This window comes from Lepisma saccharinum, chromosome 29, assembly GCF_977018435.1.
Source record: "Lepisma saccharinum chromosome 29, izLepSacc3.1, whole genome shotgun sequence".
Taxonomy (NCBI): domain Eukaryota; kingdom Metazoa; phylum Arthropoda; class Insecta; order Zygentoma; family Lepismatidae; genus Lepisma; species Lepisma saccharinum.
The window spans coordinates 49,435,400-49,459,281 of NC_139257.1; the positions used below are offsets into that span (position 1 = coordinate 49,435,400).

Genomic DNA, 23,882 nt, shown 5'->3' on the forward strand with positions numbered 1-23,882 from the left:
TAGGTAGGTAGGTAGGTAGGTAGGTAGGTAGGTAGGTAGGTAGGTAGGTAGGTAGGTAGGTAGGTAGGTAGGTAGGTAGGTAGGTAGGTAGGTAGGTAGGTAGGTAGGTAGGTAGGTAGGTAGGTAGGTAGGTAGGTAGGTAGGTAGGTAGGTAGGTAGGTAGGTAGGTAGGTAGGTAGGTAGGTAGGTAGGTAGGTAGGTAGGTAGGTAGGTAGGTAGGTAGGTAGGTAGGTAGGTAGGTAGGTAGGTAGGTAGGTAGGTAGGTAGGTAGGTAGGTAGGTAGGTAGGTAGGTAGGTAGGTAGGTAGGTAGGTAGGTAGGTAGGTAGGTAGGTAGGTAGGTAGGTAGGTAGGTAGGTAGGTAGGTAGGTAGGTAGGTAGGTAGGTAGGTAGGTAGGTAGGTAGGTAGGTAGGTAGGTAGGTAGGTAGGTAGGTAGGTAGGTAGGTAGGTAGGTAGGTAGGTAGGTAGGTAGGTAGGTAGGTAGGTAGGTAGGTAGGTAGGTAGGTAGGTAGGTAGGTAGGTAGGTAGGTAGGTAGGTAGGTAGGTAGGTAGGTAGGTAGGTAGGTAGGTAGGTAGGTAGGTAGGTAGGTAGGTAGGTAGGTAGGTAGGTAGGTAGGTAGGTAGGTAGGTAGGTAGGTAGGTAGGTAGGTAGGTAGGTAGGTAGGTAGGTAGGTAGGTAGGTAGGTAGGTAGGTAGGTAGGTAGGTAGGTAGGTAGGTAGGTAGGTAGGTAGGTAGGTAGGTAGGTAGGTAGGTAGGTAGGTAGGTAGGTAGGTAGGTAGGTAGGTAGGTAGGTAGGTAGGTAGGTAGGTAGGTAGGTAGGTAGGTAGGTAGGTCTGGCTGGCTGGCTGGCTGGCTGGCTGGTTGATGCACCCCAATTTCTCCCCATTTCCTCTGTGAAATTTTATCTATAATTGTGAAGGTCATCCAGAAAATAAAGACTGTTTGGTTATACAAAATGAAAAACACAATATTTATTGGAAAAAACAATGCTGTTACATACCTGAAGCTTCCTTCACTTCTCTACATAATAACCCCCTACATTTAAACATTTGTCGTATCTGGGTACGAGCTTCAAATTCCCATGTTATACTCTTCTGCCACCAGTTCATTAAGCCAGGTGGTCACTGCGTTCTCCAACTCTTCATCACTTCCAAGACGTTTACCATGCACAAATTTCGTTGTAGCCGAGATGTTGCGACACAATTTCACCAAGCAAAGAACGAGAAATGTCTGGAAACACAATGTGCAATTCGTCGAGAGTTACGTGCCTACGTGCCTGTCTTGCAAGATTCTGTTGTTCACTGCAGTCTTCAGGTCTTCTGTGATGAGTGATGGGCGTCCAGGTCGAGTTTCATCGTGCACATTTGTTCGTCCATTGTTGAACATTTCACACCATTTTCTCACATTTCTTTCGTTCATTACATTATCACCATACACTGCTTTCAGTTGCCGGTAAATTTCTGCCGGTTTCACCTTTTGAGCGTTCAAAAATTGAATAACACTCCTTACCTCAGAGTCGGTGGGATTTTCCATCATGCAGTTCATTTTGACCACCCCAAATGCACAAGGATGACTTCTTGCAACCTCCTCTAACAGCATTATGAGCACAGCTGTTACGGAAGCCAGTTGACCCTGAAAAGAGAAAGAGGAGTGAGCTGCGGGGCGGAAATGCACAAGCGGTCTTTTGTTTGAATGCAGTGACCACCTGGCTTAATGAACTGGCGGCAGAAGAGTATAACATGGGAATTCTGAAGCTTGTGCCCAGATACGACAAATGTTTAAATGTAGGAGGTGATTATGTAGAGAAGTGAAGGAAGTTTCAGATATGTAACAATTGTTTTTTTTCCAATAAATATTGTGTTTTTCATTTTGTATAACCAAACGGTCTTTATTTTCTGGATGACCCTCGTATTAAAGTTATTTCTTAAATGTTTGCGTAACCACAGTTGCTATTAAAGATAAAATACAGACTTTACTTATGTGTGGCTTATAACGTTTCTTTCCAAAACCGACCTCTCGGATCCGTCACCGGATCCTTCTTCAGGGTATCCAATAAAATCGCATTAAAAAAGAAAGTGAGTTAAAAATGGAAGGAAGATGGTTAAAAGGATAAAATAGAAACTGCCTCATCGTCATCAGCTATCTTCAACGCATGTCTGGTTAAGAAGGATCCGGCGACATACCCTAAATGTCAGTTTTGGAAAGAACCATGTAAGCCACGCATAAGTAAAGTCTGGATTTTATCTTCGATATTGGTACTATCTAAAGAAGATGGCCCTATGTACAGAGAAAATATTCTTGTTTTGCAGAATTGCAACCTAGGTGACCAGAGGGAAGTAGTACATAAGTTGTTTCAGGGGTAAATACAGTAATAACGCAATTTGATGTTGTCGTAGAATGTTAATATTCTTTACTGTAGTAAACCATTTTGAAGGAAGGCTGTACTGAAAGAAATCTTTGTTTGTAGTGTAACAGTAGGCATTTGGTAGAGTACTTGGGAGTGCTAGACATTTTGCTTACATGCAAAATAATCTTACACAGTTATTTTTTGTGGTTTTAATTTGATTTTATCTGCGACATTTCGTTCTGGTTTCTCAGAACTTTTTCAAGCTACACATACAACACAACCACCTCATATTTCTAGTCACGCTACACTTCTAAGGAACTTTCTTCAGGGCCATTTCACCCAGCCCCCTTGAGAAGCACTGCATTAAAATCTTGCGTGATACATTTGTCTGTATAAAGTAGAGTACAGCATGATGAAAGACAGAATGATAGCGGATTTGCCTCGGTGGCTAAAGCATGTTGGTTTACCGAGAACCTTGCCACCAAATATTCCGAACTCGATTCTTGGCATGGGCATTCCTTTGTGTGGGTCCCTTCATCAGTTCATCTAAATGTCATTAAGAAAATATGTAATGCAAAGTACAAAGCATGTTATCTCTATGTACAATGTTATTAATGTAGTTAATGAAAGTTCGTATGTACCTCCTAATGCTTTTGTAAGCATGTTTAGAATTATTAGTGTTTGCATTTGCTCATTTTTAGATCCTATTCATTGAGTGGTGTTAAAAGCTGTGGTGGAATGGTCACCACAATACAGGGTGTTTCATAATTCCCTGTGGGATTTTGTAAGTCGGTTGTTCAGAGGCCAACTCACCCACAGGGATGAGATCATCTCAGTGAAGAGAGTAAATACGAAAGTTTTTAACCCACCTTACAAATGTTCGATATGTCCTTCCTTGGTGACTTGACAACGTCAATTCTGTAATCTTGTCTGTATGCAGTCCCCAGTCTCAGGCGATGGTCCTGTCCTATCTGTTCATTTTGAGACACACACACAGAATATATATATATATATATATATATATATACGACCTATTAGCACATTATCTCCGTATTATCCGAGTTTTTCCGTATCCAAGGTAATCTCGGTCCCAATTAGCTCGGATAATCGCAAGTCTACTGTACTGTATTTACGCGTGTATAATATGCACCCTGGTTTTTGATGGGGAAAAGTGACAAACAATTTTATCTTGTGTATACTTTGCAGTATAATCCAGGTTCATGAAATGGCTTTCTTAGTTGTAGGTCGTAAAGCTGTTGCTATGCCAAACAAGAGCTAGTGTCATCATACCTATTCAATGAGTCACCTGTTGCTATGTGAACCAAGAGGAGAATATCCTCTTGAGTAAACAATAAGTCACCAACCCATGCCACCTCCTCCCTCTCCCTCCACTGTGTTTAGCATCCCAAACCTTTCACTCTTTAACCATTATATTTATTCAGTAATAGAAAGGGAGATCAAAATTATGTTATGGATTTGCAGTGCTCAGGAAGTTATTTTCTGTTATTTCTTGCCCAACAAATACCGCTGATACACATCCCATGTGATGGCAGTTGCATGCTCGAATTCTGCCTGCTTTTCTTGTATCGCAGAACATTACATAGCAAAGTGAAAATTATGGAAAATGGCCTTTAAAACTTGATACGTGGTTTTGCTCATTTTCTCTTTTCTAAAAAATACCCTTCAAAATATATACTTTTTCTATGACTGATGAAACATTTATAAGAGGCCCATTCAGGACCCTCGAACTAGCAGATAGCAGAAGAAGATTTATTTCATGAAGGCAATTACACACTCCATATATGTCATATTATTTGGCCAGTGTTATTTTTTTTCTCCTTGTCTTCTCTTTCATCCAAAGTACCACAAAAATCAGAACGTTCCTTCATTTTGTGATGAGCTTATTTCAACTGCATTGCACATTAGTGTCGCTATCTTCAATTGAATACTGTTGCCATATTCAGAAATTACAGAATTCAAGCTTTACAACGATATATAACATAATAGGGTTTCGTAAACATGAAAAAATCATGCAGCACAGTTTTTGGGTGCAAACATTTTGGAAAAAAGTGCACATTACAATACATGGGTATTTGAGATTTTCGAAGTATGTACCTACCATGGAAGGAGTGTGCCATTGACTGGAAACCTAATAGTCTAAGGCCTGCTTCAGATGAAAACATTTTTCTTAACATTTGTGCCATGACCATAATGCTACCATGTAAAGTGAAAAATTTATGGCATTTCAGATGCCATGGCATTTCTCAAGGATAGGATCGGTCGTATTTCTGTAACATTTTTCATAGCATAACCAATCAGAAGCAAGCTCTAGGTCATGAGTGCAGGTGTAATGGTGGCCAAGTGAGATGTAAACAACGTATCACTGCACATTTTTAAAATCCGATAACTATTCAACTGAGAGGAATAACATTTGCTATAAAAAGATTATAGGTACAAAGCAGTGGCGCTGCTTAAGTACATACTTTATAATGTATAAAGTACACGTATGGAAGAATATTTTAGTTGTTTCAATTGTATACACTGTGCACACACCATATATGGTGTAACTCGACGTGCCTTTCGTGCTGTATATCTTATACATTGTAATCGCAAAAGCTAACCGAAATGCTACATGAAATGCTTCCGTGTAACATATTATCTCTCATAACCAGGCCCTGGATTTTGATGACATTTCATCTTTTAACTGGTGCAACGTAGACATTGCTAACTAGTACAGAAATCCTGAACACCCTCCTCAGGTTCAAGAAATGAATTTTTTTTGGGTCATTTTTTAAAATTTATCATCATTGTTAGGTCATGTTTTAAAAATTTTGTGTCATTGCATGCTGAAACATAAGAAGTTCAACAATTTCTGTTTTGTCTGAATGTTATCTTGCAGTTCTATGTGTTTAACTACCAGCGCAACAAAGCCTGAAGATCGCGGCATGCAACATTGTCCAGTTTCTTATTCACTGTCCATACAACACACCAAGGTGAAGAAGCAATTGTTAGATTGTTTGTCTTGGAATATATATACTATTTTCAATAAGCAGATTGAGTTTTGTACGAATTTTGGGGTCATTTTTCAAAGATTTTTAGGTAATCAAAATCCGGGCCCTGGTTATAACATTTTTCGAAGCATTTGCATAGCATTAATGCTAGCAAAAATGTTAAAGGAAATGCTTCCATCTATAGCATGCCTAAGAGTGCAAGGTCTGTGGAGTATGCTGGGTGGGAGAAGGCTTGATTATCTGTAATTCTCACTGGTTGACTTGGGTTTAATGAGTTGTGTGTGTTTCTGTACATATAACACCACCTCTGTTGGCTGGTGCTGGGATCGCATCTGGGTGGCGTTAGCTTATAGCTACTCGCTTAGATTTAGCCTTAATCTTCATCAGGAGATGTACCTAGATAAGTGTTAATCTATACAACTCTTAAATGAATGGTGATGCACAAATTGGGGTTTTATAATCTTTAAGACTGAACCGGCAGGGACATAATTAGAGAAAGGAATTACCTGTCTCGTACTTGAATGGTTGATCGATAATCCTCCTATGTTCACTCACACAGCCAGTCTCCTCCTCTCTCTTGAACTTCCCCCTTATCCTCTCACTCCAAAAGCCAAGCACCGACTCGCTCTATCTCTTACCTCTGATATCCTTTCCTCCGTCTCTTCCTTTTTACAGCTCATGATACTGGAAATGTATACTGCTGTCGTAAACATATTCTTTGTATATCCTGCCTTCTACGAAGGCCAGGCTAGCTCAGGAGTGTGAGGTACACTACGGTATTGTCATAGTACAGCAGTGAATGCTTTTTTATAGACTGGAGTTGCCCTTATTGCTTGTCACTTTGGTCTGAAAGCTCTCTTAGTTGACAGCATACTTTTAGGCTGAACACCCTGTATTACGCAGACAAAGAAGGAGATGCGGATAATACCGCATAAACATAGATATGTAAATATTTGGGATTTGTTTGTTATGTTTAGGTGCTAACTAATGCCTGTCCATTTAGGTACATTGGTGGTCTCTCAGGTGTCAAGACTTTACAATTTGTTTCTTGGACTTCGGTAACCTTTTCTTGATGGGAAGTAGATAGTTCAGTTGTGAAGGTCTGTAGTATTTTCATATATATATATCGCCTCAGCTCTGTGCAAACTATGTGAGCTTCTGCAAACAAGCCTTGTGGGAAACTGGAATTAAAGCATCTGGAAGTTCTATGGGGAAGAAGATTCTCGCCTATTGTCCACAGTTATTGAACATGAAAATAAAATTAGTGTGTGGTATCTTTCGTTAGTTCTTTGATGTTTTAGCAACATGATTGAATGGCTTCATCAGATGTTTTGTGTTTGTCACCTGTATATGTCTTCATGAATAGAACCCCCTGAGAAAGATGTTTGTTCTTGGTGTTGAAACTGAGAAGTAACTAATTGTAATTCCTTAAATGTTCGCATAACCACAGCTGCTAATTATTAGAGATACTTATGTGTGGCTTATAAGGTTCTTCTTAAAACCGACAGTTTGGGTACATCGCCTTAAAGTACATTCTGGTTTTATTTTCACAGGAAAATAAATTGTGGAATGTTGTACGATGTGTTTTGTTTTGGGCTGAGCTAATACCAGTGCTAACCCTCTTACTGATTACCACCAACGCTGATACTTTTTTACTAAATAGTTCAGAGTATTTACAAATTTCAATATATAAATTTTCCATTGGAATAATACCATGTCAATCCACCAAAGTTGTGCTTAAAATAGTCATAATTTTACACAATGGCTTGGGGGTTAAAATTTGGTAAGTGACGTTTAGTCATTATTGAGTTAAAAAGTAAAGAGAGACATTTTTCAGTTCTCACCTGTAATTGTCATGTCATGCAATTTGCACTGGATCCATTGAACACTTTGAAATTGGTAAACACAACACGAAAATAATTTATCTGCAGTGTAGCTTCTAATAGCCTTTCTGCTTAATACCCAGTAATGACCAAAATGCCACTTACCATGTTTTACACGCGAGCCCTTCATTAGTCGCAAAATACTTTCTCCCCTCAATGTTGCAAAAACAAATAAAATTATGAATTTTTACATAATTTCCATTACTCATAGCAGCACAAAGCTCCAAGGGATATCTATAGGATATCCAGAGGACATTCCATCCTGGATATCCAGAGGATACCACACCCTGAATATTCAGAGGATGTTCCTCGATATCAGTGAGAACTCCAGTGCTGGATATTCATGGGACATACATGTTTTGATATCTGTGTGGAGAGGTTCATTCATAGTGTGCAGCCATTCACTATATGTTAGTACACAAGCTCTGTGATACAGCCTCAAATAACTCACAAACTTCCTCCTAAGGGAAGTGTCCATTGTCTCATCCAGCGAGTCACTCATGCATGCAAGGCAAGGTGAAAGGTCCTTTGCTACCTTTGTTTCTGGCTCACACCAGTTTGGACTCGGGACGATGAGGAATGAGCTCAAATTCGATGCATATTCCTCTTATCATGGATATGTGTGTGAATGGAAAATCTCTTTTGAATGTGTAGATGTATGTATACGTTTGTGTGTCTGTGCTTTTGTGTGTGTGTGTGCGAGAGATAGGAGTATTGTTATAGCCATATGTGTGCACAAGATTTTTGATATGCTCAAATCTAGTTCAGGAAGGTTATTCTTGGGTACAAAATATGTGTGAACAATATCAGGATAATGTTCAGGTTAGATCCAAGTCTAGTCCAGATAAGTCCTGTTCATGTGAACCAAATTACACTGATGTCTGAAAAATATACAGTAGTGATCCATGAAATGTCCAAATATGATCCACAGAATCTCCAAAACGTATCCAAAAATGTTTCACAGAATGTTCAGAACATATGAAAAAATATCCAGAGGATGTCTAAATCATATCCTTCCTGGATAACCTGTGGATGTCCCCTGGATGGATATGTGGATATCCAGAACTTTGACACGAATATATCCAGAAGATATCCGTAAGATGTCTTCTGGATATTTGTGTGCTGTATGCGTAGATACCACGAGAGTCCCATGCAACATTTTTACGGATCTTTTTTAAAGTACTCAAGACTACAGAAAATATCGCTGGTATTGGCTGAGCTCTAGTTCTGCTTGTCAAACGTCTTCAAATAGGAGAAATTTTATCAGTTCAGCATCTGTTTCAATAATTTCATAGTGCTAAATTTCTCCTGACCATACATGTATACTTTTCATCATTAATGTTCATGCTTGCTGGTCATTGTGGCATGTAGCTGCAACATCGCTAAACAAAGACTGAATTTAACTTTAGTTATCCACAAAAATGTTTATCTTCTAATAATCATTGTTCTGTTTTCTAGAATTTAAAAATACTGCCCGTTACGCTGCTCCAAACGAAGCCATACACATGCTTGACGATCAACAGGAGCTGAGTCCATAATGAAGACATTGTATTGTTGCAGCTATGCTGGTTTGTTGTTAGTTAGAATATACATATTTAAATATAGTCAGTATATTTTTATATGTTATTTTATGTTGTATCTATAAAGAACATTAATTTTTAATACGAAATTTGCAAACCTAATTTTTACTAAATTGATAATGGAATTTGCTCTTACCCAATTATTGTATGTGTATGTGTTGAATTGCAGTTTAAAATGTATTAAAAACTGTCATATAGTTGACAGAAATGTGTATTTCTTGTCGATCATGTCAAATGTCAGCTCATCTTCACGTTGAATCATTATTTCAAGTCTGTAGATCTTGTAATGGGTTATATGAATAAAACAGCATGATCTCAAGTTTTCGTAACACAAGTAATTCATTCAACAGAAAGACTGAAACCTGCTCACATTTTGATATGAAACTAAAAAGAGCATGTTTGCAGTAAATTTGGTAGGTGCTCTAAGTTTTACGCAGTAGATCAGAAGGATGCGCAAGATGGGAAGGTTGCTACTGGCAAATACGATGGTTACACACGTACATGCACCAGATCATTTTAATAATTGATATATATCTAGTGAGACAGTTGCTAGGTTGACAACTCTGTGAGTGAGCATGAACATGATTAGACATGTTCTTCCGGAGCACCGTCCAAATGTTTAAATTTTATTCATATGAAAACTGAGCAAGTGCTCGGCTTATGAGCGTCAGTTTTATTCATTCAACCCAATACAGTATTGTTATTTTGTTTTTCATTTAGCTGTAGTGTTCAGCTATATCATACTTTTTTTTAAAGTTTTTCTTGCTCAATGCCACTTCACCTTGTTCATTAACATGCTATAGTTGGGAGAAATTGCTGTTGTTGTGGAATGATTTAAACACTTCTTAAAAAGTCCTGCTAATTTGAATGTTTTTCAGTAAGTCTACAACAATGGCCATTTACTTTTGACTGTACAAAAATGTCGAGACTTTGCTATGAAGTGTATGTGTGTTTGTGTGTGCCTGTTTTTTTTTAGAAAAAAAAAATAATAGTAGTGTTAAATGACAGGTTATGTATATTGTGTTACATAATATTGTGTGTTCATTGTTGGTAATGCTAAGAAGTGTACAGTTCTTAATTTCAAACCAAGTTCAGTGAAATTCTTGTATATGTGTGACGTACTAAATCTTCAGTAATTAATAATTGGTTGTGTATCATCCCATAATCATATGTGCCTCGGAGACTCCTTGATTAGACATTTATGACTGTTTTGTTAAAGTGCACATGTCATTCCTTTTTTCGTGTTTTAAGGTTATTGCTATTTCTTTAGCTTTGAATCTTCCAGTGGAGCCTTGATTTCACATTTTGCAAGGAACCAAGGTGTGTATAAAGCTGTCTGTACACAATCATATGAACTATGAATACATTGAATTCCATTAAAGCAAGTTATGTCAGAGCGCACAGCATGTTGCTTCTTGAATTCATGGTTAGTATCCAGAATGCCTATCGTGATAGACTGTTGACGAATCAGAGCATATGGCATTGAAATTGATTATCGAAAAACATAGAGGTACAGAATAGTTGAAGAGAAAATGACACAAAGTGTAAATATGTGGTTGTGTCTTGCACGAAAGGTGTAACAATCTTGTCTGTATTTATTTAATTACAATTATACCGCAACAGGGAGTGATCCCATAGTAAATTATATTCAACAACCAACCGTAAAATATAATATTCTTGTATTGATTTGAAATTGAAGTTCAGATAAACATAATGAATTAATTTGAACAATTCATGAATATAAGTAAATTTATAATACAAACAAAATAGAGCACACTTCTTTTGACTTTCTGATATACATCTTCCTTTGGGAATAAAATTGGCTCCGGTACCCCTCGATTTCAGGCACATTTCAAATATTTTCGTGAAAATATTTAGTTCCTCATAACAAACGGTGTTTGCAAATAGTGCGGAAGTTACGTTTTTTTATGAAATTAAAATTCCTTGCGTAATTTCAAAAAGGTTTTTCAGAACTTCTGTGATGGCGAATGATGGATTCATGTCACAGGCGCAAGTCTGAAGATTTCGGATCATGGATTCATGTCACAGGCGCACGTCTGATTTTTTTCTTTTTCTTCTTATGATTGACTTGTGCAATAGGAACATTTGCGATTGCGATATATTATTTGTGTGATATATTGGCGGATTGGACATTTCGGACATTGGAAATACAGTCAACTCTCGATTCAACGACCTTTCACAGTTCCCGGGAAAAGGCTCGTTATTTCGAAGGGGTCGTTATTGGAATTTGCACCAATTTTCAGCTTAAAGGGAGCTCAAACGGACACAAAGATGCCTAGGAGATGGTAACACCATTTATCCTGGTAGTTATACAACCTGTTATGCACAGGATGCGTGTTGTGAGAAGGAAAATAGAACATGAAAAAGTTTTCACAAAAGAGAATTTAAAATAATGTTACTTTGTTTCAATTGTGCACAGTCGTTGCTTTTCCAGGAAATTCTTACAATTCTAGTTCATGAGAAACCCGTTTGCACTGAGACCTATGGAAAGGAAAACAATCTCTCGCTTATTGCAAGCGAAACTCGAAGAATCTTGACACCAGTCAGACTGGTGCCAGCAAAAGTCGGGAGATAATCGGGCAGAATGAATGTTGGATTTCATATGGGTTTACTGGAGCATCGTCTGTTACAAGATTAACTGGTAAGATTATATCTCTCTGGAGAAACAACACAACCTCTCTAGGCACCAGACAGAAAAAATAAAGGCAGGGCTGTAATTTTATTCTGGTTCGGCTGTGTAAAATACATCGTAAAAAAAAGTCACTTTTCTTTGCTTCAACAAACTTCATTCTTCCCTCCTTCCCCATTCAAGGGAGCAGTCCAAACTCCTTCCTTGACTTGCATTGTAATCCAGCGTGAAAAAGGAAACGCGCAACTTGCGATCTATTTTCACCCAAAGCGTATTGTAGGACAGGTCATTAAACAACGTGGCAGTTGATAATCATTCGGGTTTGGAATTGAATTTCACTTTAAACTGTATATTTAGTCCCGATTAGCCCATCAGCATAAAATGAACTGAAAACGTGCTTTATGAAACTGCGCATTTTCACTTATCAAAATGGTAGATCGTTATTTACTCTCACGTTAATCGACGATTTAATGTTGGATTTAGGAGTATTCTCGATGTTAAACACCCACCCCTCCAAACGTTTTCCCCTTGAATAATGTCTTTTTAATCAGTCTCGGCGACCATTCCTACATTGAACACACTTTTTTTTTTCCTCCACATGAATGGTTCTGAAGAAAGGTAAATTAAATTTACAGTTGTGCTTATCAGAAGGCGCAGAACATGAAGTTATTTTAACTCTTGTTTTGCTTTCTGGAGATCGAATTTCGTTATCGTCAAATCAAAACAGCTTTGCGTGTTTCTTCGCGCTGGATGAGTCATCGCTGTTATCTTCAAGCAAGAGATTAGCAGAAGCTAGACAAAACACTGGCGCCAGCTGCATCGTAAAAACAAAGAGACGGGCTGGAAGTTCGAGCAACAGGTGGCGGAAGAGAAAAGTCCCAGCATTTTAAAGATAACGCAACTGTCGAAGACGGAACTTTTAACAGCAGTGTAAAGAAGAAAGAAATTACCCTTGCTTTACGTTTTACCGTTTTACCACGCAACAGACAATAATACGGGCAATATTTCCTATGCAGACAACAGCATTAAAAAAAATATATAATAAATAAATTTAAAAAAAACAACTGAATTCTGCAATTATCAACATTGCCGTGCACACCAGTGGCGGAGAATGAGCTGGGGAAAGGGGGGCGGTCCCTTTTTGTTTTACTTGTTCTGTGGTTTTTGTTCGTTTTCAAGAATATATCCAGAACTGGTTGCCCCATTTTAGACGTCAAAGGAAAGGAAGAGGGATGGGTCCTTTTCCACCCTCGCCTGTAATCAGCCCGCATCAGCAAGAAAATCATGGCTGAAACAATCTGCATCGCACCCCCCCCCCCCCCCTACGTTTCCTGACAGGAAAGGAGGGAGAAGTCAGTAAGCCAACGGAACACTTTTTTAGCAGATATTATGACATCGACACAATTAGGAAAACATATGAAGTGGGAAACGGGAGTTATGATGCACGTAAGATCGAAATTAACTTTTGTGGAAACCTGGATGACAACGCATTAAGCGGGTTGACGATCTTTAGTTCACCTATGTGGTTTTGATTATCTCTAACAGTTTCGCTTTTTTATGAAGTGTTGCAGGGAACAAAGAACACATTTTGAATGAAAGCGGTTACCGGAAGTTGTCAGCTACAAGGCCGAGAGTTGCTCACTCACGGGAACCTGCTGAACTGGACAGATGGGCCAGACTTACAGGTGCCACACATCTGTATTTTCGAACATTCCTGCGATCTTATCTCTCAAGGTGGTGTATTTATCGATGAAAGAGCTTGACCTGCCATACATATTGGCAAAGACTGCAAGTCCAGCAGTCATTTCGGGCTGCTCCCACCCTCCCCCGCGAGTTTTCAGCAGCGCTTAGGACAAGGAAACAAAAGGTCGATTTAAAATAACATCCAAGCACATTCGATCTTCTCTTCTCGCGTATCCAAGAGAAAGCGTGGCAAAACAAGCCTGGCGCGTTGGGTAGCGGCCGTCGGGTGCGGGGTAACATTGGTGCACTTGAGGGAGGGGAGGGCAGAGGTCAAGTGCTATTGGATATCACTCAAGCATGGTGTGGTGGTGATTTTTAGTTCAAACCCAATTGTGAGCGGTAGAGCGCTCGTGAAGGAAATGAGTGGGGAAAAAAACAACGCATTTTTCGGCCGATTTCCTTCAATTTTTCAACTTTTTTTTTTTCAAACTTTTCTTTTTCTAAATTTTTCACGGTTCCCGGGAAAAGGGTCGTTATACCCGGGGTCGTAGAATCGAGAGTTGACTGTAATTATTTCTTTTTGGCAACTGCAGGCCGTAAAGGGGAGGGTTGTTTTCTCTAAATGACTTGTGGGATGGGATAATTTGAGACTTCTTATTTTTATGATGGGAAGGGAGTGGAGGGTGGTATTCTGTGGAAAAGGACAACAAGGACTTTCAACGTAGAAGTTACTTCATTTTTGGACTTACAAATTTAACTTCGACCCACAATTCAATACCTGGCCTTGGTAAAAAGAGATAAGTTACCTTTTTAGGTTTAATTTTAGCCTTCATTTTTGTTATCTTCATGTGTCAATGTGGAAAACAGTGAGAAATAGTGTTGGGTGCAGGTGACTCCAGCGAATTTCTAACATGCCTTTAAAGGGAACTGTGTAGATAAAGGCGGGGCAGCGGTACCGGTAGGGGGTGGTAAGTCAATTACCGCAGGGGTGGAGCCCGGAATCGGTGGGAAATTTGGACTCAACAATTTCAAACGACAAAATCTCAACTTGAAACGGCTGTACAGTCGTAAATACTTCTTTCCGCGCTCCAATTTTGTTTTATTCACAATTAGGATCGCATAATCTTCATAATGAAAGAAAAAAAATTGAAAATTTGAGGGTGTAGAATAGGGTACCCAAACAATAAAATTATCATTTTTGTTATGACAATTTCTTTTTCTTGCCATACACACTACCACCTTTTGGTAAAATGTGAAATTGTAGTCAAATTTTTCTTTGATCATGTATGGGTGCAGTTTCAGACCTTTCAAGGTTTCCAATAATAATGTTCAACAATTTCCAATTGTCGATTTTATTCGGTCATGAATGCTCTGTTTCAATGACAATTGAATTGTGTTTGGATGGCTTCATGTAGGAAAATGTAAAATTGGGATTCCACTGTTCGTTTCTATAAAAATATTTATTACTGTTGCATTTTTAATTTCATCATTCCTGTTTGTGAATGGGACAAGTGCACCTGATGCATAATTCATATTTGTATAAAATGGATGAGAGGGGGATTTAAAAATTCTATAGAAACAATTGAAGCAAAACAAGAATATAGAGAAGCAACAATATGTAAAAGAAGTCATATCAGGAAAACTAGCAATAATATGAACTCATAGTTTGGGGGCAAGGAAAGGTTTTGCCCATTTTGTCCATTTCAAATTCTTCCATCCCCGAATCACACGTTCCTTTAAAGACAATTATTTTCTCTCTAGTTATTTACCATGCAATTTCCTTTGTAGTATCAGGGTCAGCTCTTTCCTTACATATTTTATAGACTTATGCTTATACAGGGTGATTCAGTAAAAACGTGCAAACACTGAACAAATTTGAGATAGGAAACCTAGGATCGGAGAAGCCAGCATAAGATATGGGCTGAAACATGTTGAGCTGTAGTGTGTACCATCGTCCATAGGGATGACAAATGATATGTATGGACAGGTAGTGACACTGCTGCCTTATGTTTATTGACATCAATTTATGTGTATGAGTTACATGCTTGACATCTGGAAACTAGGGCATAGCATTGGAAAACAGGTGTTAACAATGTACAGTTAGGTACCTCACAACAGTTGTTCAGAATGATGGCGACCAATGAGAATGCAAACATGACAATAATGTACGAGGTTCTAAAGTATTCATGGCATGTTATAAATTGTCTACAGTGGTGACAATCCTAGCAACTAATTCCACGTTGGTGTCCACTGGGGTCTCGTAAACAAGTGATTTTGACATTCGCCTAACCCCAGACGAAAAATCAAGTAAATTCAGGTCAAATGACGTTGCATGCCTAGAAATAAGAGCCTTTTAAACTGTAGGTCCAGTCCTGATTAGTATATCTGAACATGAAGTGTTCTCAAAACAAACGTTGACTTCGACCATACATATTTTCAATGCACACTGAATGTGTGAAAAAACATGAAGAAAGAAACGTAAATTGTTCGAGAATAGCAAAACATAATACACAATTTGTCCTACTGCCCCTTCAATCATTTGTGGTTTTCATAACATGGAACAGCATTGTTTGCAAGTGGCTAATGTAATATTCTTTGAAACCAGTGTGTTGCCTGTGTGATCGCTCTCTTGCTCAATTCATCATTCATCCTCATCATTATGAGAAGTAACATATTGTTACGACAATATAATACAATATACAGGGGATGGGCAAAAATATGGAAACACCATGACATCAGAATGGGTTAAATCAATGCAATTTTTCCACTTGAAATCGGACAGGGTGTGACATTCATTTGTTTTGTGCTGTAGGCAACGTACTGTCCTACACCTCATTAGCTACGGCATTCAGTCTTTTTGCAGGTGTTTCCATATTTTCGTCCATCCCCTGTATTGGGTCATTTAGTAGTTGGTGACAAAATTTGAGAATTGCCAAAGAATTTGAAATGGTGAATAATGGTGTGTGTTATTTCGATGATTATGGAATTTGAAAATTTTTGTAAGAAATCACTTATTTTTATTAAAAAAAATAATTTACCTTGTGTTTTGGAAGAGTATGTATTATTACTGTACATATTAATTATTAGTTTGTTGACATTTGTTTTAGATATATTTAGAATGAAGGATAAAATGTATATTGTAAGGCAAGGTATCATTGTTCTTTGATGTATATATTGTGTGCACACACACACACACTATGTATGTTTCCATATTTATTATTTATGAGGTGGTTTTATTTAAAGAAAGAATCATATTTATGTATATGTGTGTGTGTGTGTGTGTGTGTGTGTGTGTGTAAATTTAGTTGTCCTCTGTGGCCGTGTGGTCTAAGAAACTATACTTTGGGCTCCGACTGCGGGACGGCATGGGTTCGGGTCTGCCTAGGTTCTCGGCCTGTGTATAGGGCAGGTGGCAACCAACCATCGTGAGGAAATTGAGGAGCTACGAGCAAGTAGCATAACCCGATCTCGGAAATCTATAACAGCTGAGGGTTTGACGTACTGACCCCACGTCACCCTATTATCAGTTGAAGAACTCCACATCTCTAGGCAGGATTGTGGGAGGGAGACTGGCAGTCGGGAGATAGGCCAAGGCCCTTCTAGGACTGAAGAGCCACGAGGGTGTGTAAATTTATGACATGGACTAATTTTAATAACGAGTATAAATGTATATAACTAAGGAGCGGAAGTTGATGACCTAAAAAATATAGGTATATGACCTATAGAATGTCCTAAAAACTGGGGAAAATGACGTAAAAAATGCAAAAAATGACCATTAAATTTGTGAGTTTCAGGTTAAAAATTGAAATGAAAAGGAAATTAAACAAAATGCAATCTTGATTTAAAAAAAAGGCCCCAAATGGTACAACATGCACATCCAATTAAAATGTGCAACGAGGATTTCCAATGGAAACAACCGAATAATTTTAAAACAATCTAATGCAAAAGTCGTATGCACTGAATGAATTGGTGTAAAGTGCATTAATTTCCCGCATCTTTGCCTGGTGATGTAGTGTGGTGTGTTTCTGTGCCACTGCAAAGAAAAATAAATCCTGCGAGATTTGGTGAAAATCAAGAATATTTCCAAAATGAAAGAAGTGACAAAATATGCCTCCCTAGCCTTCTTAAACCCGAAGGTTCATGGCTGCAGCAACACAGGCCTTCCATCTTTCCCTATCTTGAGCAAGTTCTATATACTCTTTTCCATCCCTACCGATTTCCTTTAGGTCCATCTCAACGTTGTCCCTCCATCTTTGTCTTGGCCTTCCTACACGTCTATTACCATCAGGTTTCCCAACAAGAATCCTGTACACTGAAATGCCCTAGGTCGGTAAAGGCTCGGAACATTCCAGGTGCCTAATTTAATATCCTTATTCCTAACGTAGATCTTATCCTTAGTCCAGGGACCTCCCAAAGTAGTCCCCACCCGGAGATCCGAACGGGGGACTATTTTACCTCCGGAATATTTTACCTTGGGAACATCCATGGCCTTATATTGCTGATTCTTGACATGTCTTTTTACAGTGCAGAGTTGTCAGCTCTACGCCTAACCCCCAATATGAATGGAGGAACTACTACACAAGACAAACACAAACACATTAGACAGCAAAATATGACGAAACAATATACCGAATATTGCAAAAATTGGGGGAAATGACCTAAAACCTGAAAATTGGCAAAAAAATTTAAAAAAATGCACTTTAAAATTACCTTTGTTTTGGTTCTAGACGAAGTGTAATATTGTGTATATTTAATGGGCATCGTGTCCGAGATGTCAGAAAAAAGATGACATTTCATCAACTTCCATTTGCTTCAGAAAGATATACAAACTTTTTACTTCAATTGCTAATACCATTTTAGTGAAAAATTGTAGACGGAACTAGAATGTTAATTCTGGAACATACCTGTCTACATAGAGATATTTGAATACACACACTGATTACTGTATTTATGTCACTCTGAAAAAGCTGCAACTGTTTTATCTTACTTCACACTTAAGCACAATCAATTAAATAATGAAAGTTTAACATGATTGTCAACTGATACCTTTGGACTTTTGCAGTTCCTTGTTTCACAGTTAAAGCAGTTATTAGATTCCAACAATGAAATGACATTATTGGCAAAATTCTCTTTTTTCTTTTCTGATAAATCTCTCCTATTGCTATAAGTATAACATTGATCAAATTACAAATAAATGCCTGATGAAGGGAGTGTGTGGTCTCCAAAAACATTACATCAAAAAACATTGCTTGTAGCAATTGTAAATTAGTATTAAAAAAATGTAATGTATGCTTGAATATTTGATGACAGTTGCCTAGTATATTTGGAAACACTTCATGACTCTGTGCTCCTAGACAGTAGTGCCTAAAAATGAATCTTTCTTCTTACAAAAACAATAATTTGAAGTGTTCAAATTGTGGCTTAAACAAAAAATTGTCTTTATTAAGGCATGTGACAAAACCATAAACTGGCCTCATAAACTTGGTAAATCAAATTTTTTTGTTTCTTTTTTGATGCTCCATGCAGTGTTTTGATAGTGACAAAGTTTACTGACAGTAGCCAGCAGAAGAACAGTACTCTTGCACAAGTTTCTTCATATTGTCTTCTGCCCTACTGGCACTGCACTTTCTTAACTTCCACAGCTTAAAGCTGTCATGCTGTAACAGTTGATGTTTTACTTGTAACAGACCTGCTTCTCTGCTCTCAACTTTTTATAGTATCTTTGAAATCCTTACAGTATTTTCATATTCATTTATCAAATTGTTCTTAAGGTGAAGAGTGACAGTTTTGCACCAGCTTTGTATTTATTTCAATATCGTCGGAATGGACATTGGTACTAAAAAGAAAGGAAAACACAGGACAAGAGAGTATGAATTTTTCTCCGTGTTGCAAGTGGAAGCAGTTTTTTAAGTTGATTATTAAGCTAGATACGATCTGTAAAAGATATTATTACTAATTATTTATTTATTCCCATGTATTCCTTATGTACAAAGAACATCAACTTGAAGTTACGGCTAATCAAATGTAAGTTTCGACTTTTTCTAACACAAGAATGATCTTCAACCTGTTCTGTTTCCGCTGATGTGATTTTCTACGCCATATTCCCAAGAAAACAAGCGTAATGCTAAGTTTTCTCCAGCTTCTACAACCACCCAGCGTACAGACCTCTCTTTCCTCGGCTTGTCACCGGGAAAGGTCGGTGGGGGAGTAGCAGTTTCAGATTCTCGCGACTGGCTGGACGTGAAAACTGTCCCTTGTGCCCTTAAACCAACAGGACTCTAACCTCGGTCCTTGGAATCCTGTGCCATTGTTCTACCAATTGAGCTCTGAGCCAGCCTTGGTTTCACCTAGCTCGGTAGCTCAGTTGGTATAGCAATGGCACGTTGGTACTAGTCCAGAGTTGAGTCAGCATTTATACTGAAATTTCTATTGTGGTACTTTTCTTAAGGCACTGTTGATTTCGTTATGTACAGTCCCGTGCAAATTAATCGGAACGAGATATTTTTATGCATGATAGAGTCTCAAATTTGGCTATGGTTTCATGATGAATCTATGACAAATCATGTAATACAAATTATATAACAGAAAGAAGAACATATTAGCTATTAAGAAATATTATGAATACAATTTATTGTTTCTGAATAGTGTAATTTATGAATTAGGGTATAAGTACAAAGAAATACATAACGTGTGTAGTTATTATCGTATTTCAATTAATTCGCATGGGACTGTAGACCTCATTCCTGATTGGCCTACTTTATTTGAAATATTTTCTCAACGTTCATACATTTATTAGTGGTCAAATTCACACACACTTACAGTCCCGTGCAAATTAATTGAAATACGATAATACACACGTTATGTATTTTTTTTGTACTTATACCCTAATTCATCAATTACACTATTCAGAAACAATAAATTACATATTCGTAATATTTCTTAATAGCTAATATGTTCTTCTTTCTGTTATATTACGTCGTTCGGAAAGTAAGTTCCATCATGCAATAAAATGAAAAATATAAATAGTAATATCATGACCTTTATAGGGATGAGAATATATACATGGTACAACATTCACATATAATTGCCATAAGAATTCAATCACGCATCACAGCGAGATACCAAGTTCGTTATATCCCTATCATAGAACGTTTCCGCCTGAATGGAGAACCATTGGGAAACTGCACGTTGCAGTTCTTAGTCAGTGCTATAATGTTTTCCAGCAAGGAATGCATTAAGGTGGAGGAATAAATGAAAATCAGATGGGGCAAGATCAGGACTGTCAGGGGTGTGGTAGTTTTTAACAATGGAAGGTCGTCAGGAGTTGTATGTGCCACATGCGGACGAGCATTGTCGTGGAGGAGAATGACACCCCGACTGAATATGCCACATCGTTTGTTTTGGATTGCACGACGCAGGTTTTGAAGTGTCACACTATAAGTTTCGGCATTGATGTGCTGTCCACGCTCCATAAATTCCACAGGCAATACTCCATGCCTATCCCAAAACACAGTGCACATGATTTTTTTGTTCGTAAGGTTTGGTTTTGGTTGCGTTTTCCACGGTGACGCAGAGTGCCTCCACTCCATGGTGCTTCGTTTCTGTTCTAGGGTTTCATGCAAAACCCATGTCTCGTCTCCAGTCACAATCCGATCCAACAACTCTTCCCCCTCCTCATTATACCATTTCAAAAACTCTAATGCACTTCCTATTCTTTTCTTTTTGGCATTTTCGGAGAGCTGGATAGGGATCCAACGGTTACACAATCTGCGAAATTTCAAATTCACTGTTACAATTTCATACAGCACAGTTCTGGAGATTTGTGGAAACTCTAATGACAGCTCAGACAAAGTGTTTTGTTCTTCCATTAAACGAACCAAATTGGGATTCACAACAGACGGTCGACCATTTCGTTCTTCATCATGAACACTAATCCGTCCACCACGAAACTGTCTCACCTATCTTCTTACCATTGAAGCACTCATTATTCCTTCTCCATACACCTCACAAATCTGACAGTGAATCTCCGCAGCTGGAACATTACGTGCACCCAGAAAACGGATCACGGACCGCACCTCACACGTGGCGGGAGTTTGGATTGTTCGAAACATAACAAAAACGCACTACGCACTACTCTCATGACCAACTTGCCTCAGACTGACGTCTGCGCTTCATCAAGGTTGTGGCTACACAAGGCGCATGCGCATTCACACTGCCCCGCTTGCAGCACCACGGTATTCATCAGTGGAACTAATTTTACGAACGACGTAATATAATTTGTATTACATGATTTGTCATATATTCATCATCATGAAACTATAGTCAAGTTTGAGACTCTAAAGTAAAAAAAAAAGTAAGGTGCTCCCCTGTGCATAGCACCACGCCATGGTCAGCAACTTGGTGTTTTTTTAATATGGAAACAAGGCTAAATTATATTACAATACAGTTCCATTCTAGGACTTTGTCCACTGCTTTATGGATGATTAGACATATTTATGCTGAAAGGCAGATTTTTGAAATTGAATAAGGGACCATGTATATTTTTACATTATCATATTTTTTATAGGAATGGTTATTGCACATTAATAAGTTGAGGAAATGAGTTGGTGGTGTAATGAATTTATCAAGAACAATGAACTTCTATGTTTCTTATATTAAAGGCTTGCTTTTAAGAATGATTTTTATATATATTTAACAAAATTTATTCAGCAATTAATTCTGTCATGAAGCTGCATCAGGTTAATTTTTATTATTTAAATAACATTTGAAAAGTTAGATAAGCTCTTATGGCCATTGTATACATTAGAAATCAGTGTAAATATTCTAATTGTTGTGTATATACAAACCTAAGAAAATATGAGGTTTAAGTACACCGTAAATCTGCTTGTTGTCAAATGCAATGATACAATATTATGTATTTTACAAAATGGTATTTTTTATTGATGATAAAATTTCAATAATTGTCAGTTCCTATCAAAATATTAAATGTGATTTGCTATTTTTACTTTATATCTAAGCAATAATTTGCAATTTTATTACATTGTATATTCAATATTAGGTGTCACTGAGGAGAGGGATGTATTACTTTAATGACCGCAAATAATGTCCAAGGTAAGATTTCAGTACTTCATAATGTTTTTTAAATGCATTATTTAAGGTAATTGTGATTTCAGTAGTAAATGATAACTCCCAATTAAATGTAAGATATGAAAAACGATTTATTGTGTGGTTAATGATAGTGTGTGTGCTATAGGCAATGTGTACTTGTTAGAAAAAGTAGATCATAATGTGAGTCAGTTTTTGTTAAATTGTAAGTGATGATAATGATTTGTACAACTGTACATACACATGAGAGCATTTATAATAAATGTTTGTTGAATTATGTATGTACATGTACAATGAAGTCTGTTGTTCAGAGGTATTTTGTTAATATAAAAATTGCTATATTGAGGGAAAACTGGTTTTTTTTCTTCTACCATACTTTCAAGTGAATAATATGTTGTGAAATAAAGTTTAAGAAATCAGGGACGTTGTTAAGTTGTCATCCAAATAGGACAATGGGCTGTAGTGAGTTAATTTTGTTAGTAGTTAATAGACAACGTAACTGAGTTACAGATAGAACCATGCAAGTTGCACAAGAAGGGAGGGGTCACACTGCTTTGTTGACCCTTCCTATAAATTGACATACTTCATCAAAGTTAGGGTCTTCCACACGTCATGCTTTATAAACAAGAAATGGCAAGTATAGGTTTGAATCTTTGTTTGGCATGGATGTTTGCCTTTGCTTACATACAACAGACATGTGTACAGTATCAGATACATGTGTTTTATGTTTTGTTAACGGCCAGCGGAGAAGGCCATTCAAGTCCTTATTCGCTGGTCTTCATTCACAAGCCAAGTTCAGTAATGATAATTATTGTTACGAGTTACAAGAAATTAGGACACTGAGACATATAGAAAGAAATTATTTAATGAGCTGTCCAAATACTTACATCATCTACTTATATCATCTCATCACACTACATACGTTACCATAACAGCTGACTGTCACAGTGAGTCGACAGTCCCATCATGCACTGGGTGAAGACAAGAGACAGTCACGAGTCACGCTTGCGACGTTCTGTACACATAAACACTAATACTGATGCACTTCTTAATAAACAATAAAGTTTGACTGAAGTGAAGATGAAAGTCTCTCCTGGAGTCTTGTGTTGAAACTTCTTACGGGTTCAAGCGATGTACCGAAAACTGTGCGAGCAAAGTTTTTCCCTCCTGGAGGGTTGGAGTGATGTATCGGAACTCGTCTTGATGTATCTTGGTTTCACCCTTGATTCTCCTGTTACGCTGTTACCGGGGTGGAATTCCTTCTTCGTTATTGGTCAGTCTACTATAGCTCCACCGCCATGTGACTTAAAGTTTGCACTGAAGAGCCATAATCGCGTATCACGGAAACACAATAATACCTTGTTTGCGGGTTGATTTGGAGGACGAAAAGTATCTCGCTCTAATTAGGCTGGCGTGCTAGCAGAAGTTGTGTTGTCTGCTGTAGTATGTTATGTGCAGAACTGTTGTTTTGAATCTGAGCCTGGGCAGCTTCTTGCTCCCTCGAGAACAGAGGATCGTTGTTCAGGACGAGGGCGAGAGTCTCGTTGTGGGTTTTAAATTTTAAAATGCCTGAAGTTCCGTGATTAGCTGCATGTCACCATCGGCACCGCTGCTTCTCTAAAT

At 37.9% G+C, this 23,882-nt stretch overlaps 1 protein-coding gene across 1 annotated transcript in view; it reads left to right on the forward strand.

Moving 5' to 3' along the window:
* The window catches only part of Sugb (Sugar baby transporter), a 57,778-nt gene extending 35,174 nt beyond the window's left edge, over window positions 1-22,604 (forward strand). The window contains exon 9 of the mRNA XM_083114607.1: window positions 8,700-22,604. Within this exon, the coding sequence (XP_082970733.1) occupies window positions 8,700-8,779 (80 nt within the window). The 3' untranslated portion in view covers window positions 8,780-22,604. The remainder of the gene's footprint in view (window positions 1-8,699) is intronic.
* The last annotated feature ends 1,278 nt before the right edge of the window (window positions 22,605-23,882 follow it).